The sequence below is a fragment of the Bison bison genome, unplaced genomic scaffold, assembly GCF_000754665.1.
Source record: "Bison bison bison isolate TAMUID 2011002044 unplaced genomic scaffold, Bison_UMD1.0 scf7180017846759, whole genome shotgun sequence".
Lineage (NCBI taxonomy): Eukaryota > Metazoa > Chordata > Mammalia > Artiodactyla > Bovidae > Bison > Bison bison.
Genome location: NW_011477332.1, coordinates 8200 through 12121, shown reverse-complemented (window position 1 = coordinate 12121; position 3922 = coordinate 8200). Strand labels below are relative to the sequence as shown.

The 3922-nt window shown below is 43.3% G+C and overlaps 1 protein-coding gene across 1 annotated transcript; it reads right to left on the bottom strand.

Moving 5' to 3' along the window:
• Positions 1-3208: 3208 nt before the first annotated feature.
• LOC104989106 (interferon omega-1-like) lies at positions 3209-3887 on the bottom strand. The gene has a single exon (XM_010840679.1). It carries the CDS (start codon positions 3794-3796, stop codon positions 3209-3211), a length of 588 nt encoding a protein of 195 aa, XP_010838981.1. The 5' UTR covers positions 3797-3887.
• Between the last annotated feature and the right edge of the window lie 35 nt (positions 3888-3922).

Genomic DNA, 3922 nt, shown 5'->3' with positions numbered 1-3922 from the left:
TCACAATGTTGTGCTGGTTTCTGCTGTACAACAAGTAAACCAGCTATAAGACACATATATCCACTCCCATATCCTTATTTTAAAGCTGAGAAAACAGTAGCATAGGACAGAAAAATTGACTGGACTAAACTTGAGGGAAAACTAAAGAGATGCCCAGATAACAAAGATACTGGTCACCTGAGAAGACAAGAGTAACCCACAAAAAATAAAAACAAAAAAATGCAGCAAGATTGTCATTTTCAAACAGTTTAACTGGTAAAATTCTTTTAAGCTTATCATTATTATTATTATCATTATTACACTTACACTTTTATTGACAGCCCTGAGGACCAGTAGTATCCTACCATTGTGCACGATGCTGGGTGGGAATAGGAAATGGAGACTTGCTCCTGCTCTGGGGAGTCAATTCCTCCCCATTTAAGGGACTCTCAGTTAGAAGGTCCTGATGGAGGATGTGTGTGGGGAACGGGAGTTTAAAATGAAAAGAAAGACTTTGATCTTGAAAAGTACAGATTATAGGAAATTCTTAAAATAATAAAGGTTGAAATATGGTGAATGAAATGTGTAAATTGGTGGGATCTTTGTTGATCAATTTTTATAAATGAACCCTGGCTTGTTACTGCAGGAACTTGGATATACCTCAATAACAATATTTTCTGTGCAGCAGATTGACATACTGATTTTTAAAATCTTTCTTAGAAAATCATACTATTTGAAGACAGACAACATACCTATTTCCAGTAATTAACACCCTGTTCAAATCTCAGCCACACGTACATCCATGGTGGTGAATAAATATATGGTGGGTGTGAATGAGATAGTTTAGCGTATTTCAACTGGTCAAATATCAAAGTTTTGGCTTAGCTTCTGGTTCAAGATGGCAGAGTAGAAGGACATACACTTCTCTCCTCACGCAAGAGCAATGAAATCGCAACTAGCTGTTGAACAACCATCCAGAGGAGGATTCTGGACCTGCCGAAAAAGGATGCCCCTTGTCCAAACACAAAGAAGAAACTACAACGAGATCCAGGATGCACTCAAGCACAATGAAAATAAATCCCATACCTGCCAGATGGGAAACCAACAAACCGGAAAACAATAATACCAGAAAAGTTCTCCCACTGGTGTGAAGGTTCTGAGCCTCATGCCATGCTTGCAAGCCTGCAAAGGCACTGGGAATCCCCAGGCAATCTGACTCTGAAGGCCAATGGGATTTGATTATAGGACTTCCACAGGACTGTGGGAGAGACTCTTCTTGCAGGGGACAAACATAATCTTGCATGCACCAAGACCCAGGGGAAGGGAGCAGTGACCCCACAGGAGACTGAACCAGACCCACCTCCTAAGGTTGGAGTCTCCTAGGGAAGTGTGGGTCAGCAGTGGCTTGCCCTGGGGACAAGGGTACTAGCAGCAGCAATCCTGGAAGGTGGCCCTTGGTGTGAGTCTCCTTGGAGGTTGCCAAAAATCAAGCACTTCATTCATTAATCATGTTTCTCACTTCTTTAGTATGAGAAGAGGTAAAACTGGCTTCTGAACCATTTGTTGGGTTTTGTTCTTTCAGTAGCAAAACAGAGGCTCCAGGAGGTGACATTGCCAGCAAGTATGGACAAAGGATTTTATGGAAAGGAGAACTAGGATCCAACCTGGGACAGCCCAGAACTGGAGAGCAGAACCACACACTTCACAGCCCCTGCTCTTTCCTTCCTTCCTCTGCCTATGTTTGATTATCTGCACTGATATGCGATCTCTATTCTTTGCCCAGTATCGTATTTATGTTAGATCAAGTATTTTCTACTAATTCATCATTCTCAAAGAGTTTTTTATGAACTCATAGGAATGATTTTAAAAGTATGAAACCCAGAAATTGGAATGCTCTTCAGCATACAGCAAAGGAACATTCTCACACTGAGAGCACTGTGAAACTAGCACCCAAGTGGAAAAGAAAATACCTTTGTCAGGGGCCAGCACCTTTCCATGCTGCCCTCCAGTCACTGTCTCAGGGTGGCTGTCCTGTCTCCTCCCTGAGGGCAGCCACTCCGTGATTCTCACTGTCCTGATGATTTCTGCCAGGAGTGCTTGATGCCTCTTGTGTGATATGGACTCATTGAATCCAAACTGTAAGCCTGTGAAAACTACTCTTATTGTCCTCAAATGAAAGATGAGGAAACTGACCTGTTGTGTTTGTGAGATTTTTCAGGGTCACACTCTTGGTGAATAGCAGAGCTGGGATTCAGAGGTTTTGGAATTTCTAGAACTCTCCTTTCACTTGGGCTCTCTTCCTGTGGCTCCCACCCTTAATACACCATGCAGCTAGAAGAAACCAGCACAGAACAGAGCTCCTGTGTGGAGGCAGTGAAGGTATTGTGTAAGGGAATGAATTGCTCAGTAAGGCAGTGCTGAGGAGAAGGTGGGAGGCAGAGTAATAGGAGTCAGGAGCAGCCAGTCAACACCGTATGGCATCAGCTTTCCAGCAGGAGGTGACTGCTTCCCTCAGATATGTCTACCAACCATTCTTTAATCAGTGGGTATAAATTGGTTATGCCTATGACAGCAAGACTAACCTTTTTCTACAATTTCATAATTTCCTTTCTAACTTTTTTTTTGGCACCCTCCACAGCTTAGAGGATCTTAATTCCTTACCCGAGGCTCCCTGAGGAAAAACTCAGGGTCCTAACAATGGCACCCACAGAAAATTCTCAGAATTTCACCTTTTGACAAACATTTCCCAGAAAATAATAGAAATGTTCCACAGTATAAAGTGAACAAATACTATTTTGTGATAGGTATATGTAGACAAAATAAGGATTTAGGTTTTCAAAATAAAAACTCAAGAAATTTATCTTGATAGATAACTATTTAATAAGTAAAACAACAATTTTAATGAAATAGGGAAATATATTTTCTAAATGTTACTACAATGTAAACATACACATCTTTTATATGAAAATATAAATATGATGAGATAAAATATTACATTAACTAAATAAAGAATAAATAACATCAGGGCCGTCATCGCTTATGGATTGATATCCCTGTACTTGATTACTTTTATGGATATAAAAGTAATATATCTTGCTTATTACTACTGACATGTATTGGCTGAGTTAATTCAATAAATTTGGAGGCTAAAGCAGAATTCAGAGTCCTCTGAAATGACCCCAGGTGAGTATACAAGGGTGATGTGGCAACTTAGTCAGTGAGAGTCATGTCAAGGTGAGTTCAGGTCTCCATCCATCACTCTTAACCTTTCTTGCAAGTTGGTTGATGAAGACAAGGATCTCATGATTTCCACTCTGACAATTTCCCAGGCACAGTCGCTGTATTCCTTCTCTTTCAGGTAGACATGGATGCCCTGGAAGTACCTCTTCACGGCCAGTGTGGGGCCCGTCCTTCCCAGGGCAGAGTCTTCCTCTCCTGTCACTGTGCCCAGGCAGGCGTCCAGGTCGTCCAGCTGCTGATGGAGTCCAGTGCGGAGCTGCTCCAGGAGGGTGGTGTCCCAGGCAGCAGAGGAGCGCTCTGTGTTGAAAAGGTTGAAGGTCTGCTGCAGCATCTCGTGGAGCACAGAGAAGGCCTGGGCCTCCTGGAGCTGGCCACCTTCCACCATCTCCTGGGGGAAAGCGAAGTCTTTTCTGTCCTGCAGACAGAAGCGAGGGGAGAGTCTCCTCATTTGGCCCAGGAACCTGAGGTTCTCCCTGCCAACCAGCACGTGGTTCTGAGACAGGTCACAGCCCAGGGATCCTCCCGGGCCGTAGCTGACCAGCACCAGGGCCATCAGTAGAGAGAGCACAAAGGTCATGGAGAAGATGAGGTTGCTGCTGGGCTGGCTGAGACGGGGTCTGGTGGAACCTTGAGGTAGGTTCTCTGATGCCACTCTTTCTAAGCAAGGCCATTAAATAGGGAACATGGTAGTTTTCATTTTCTA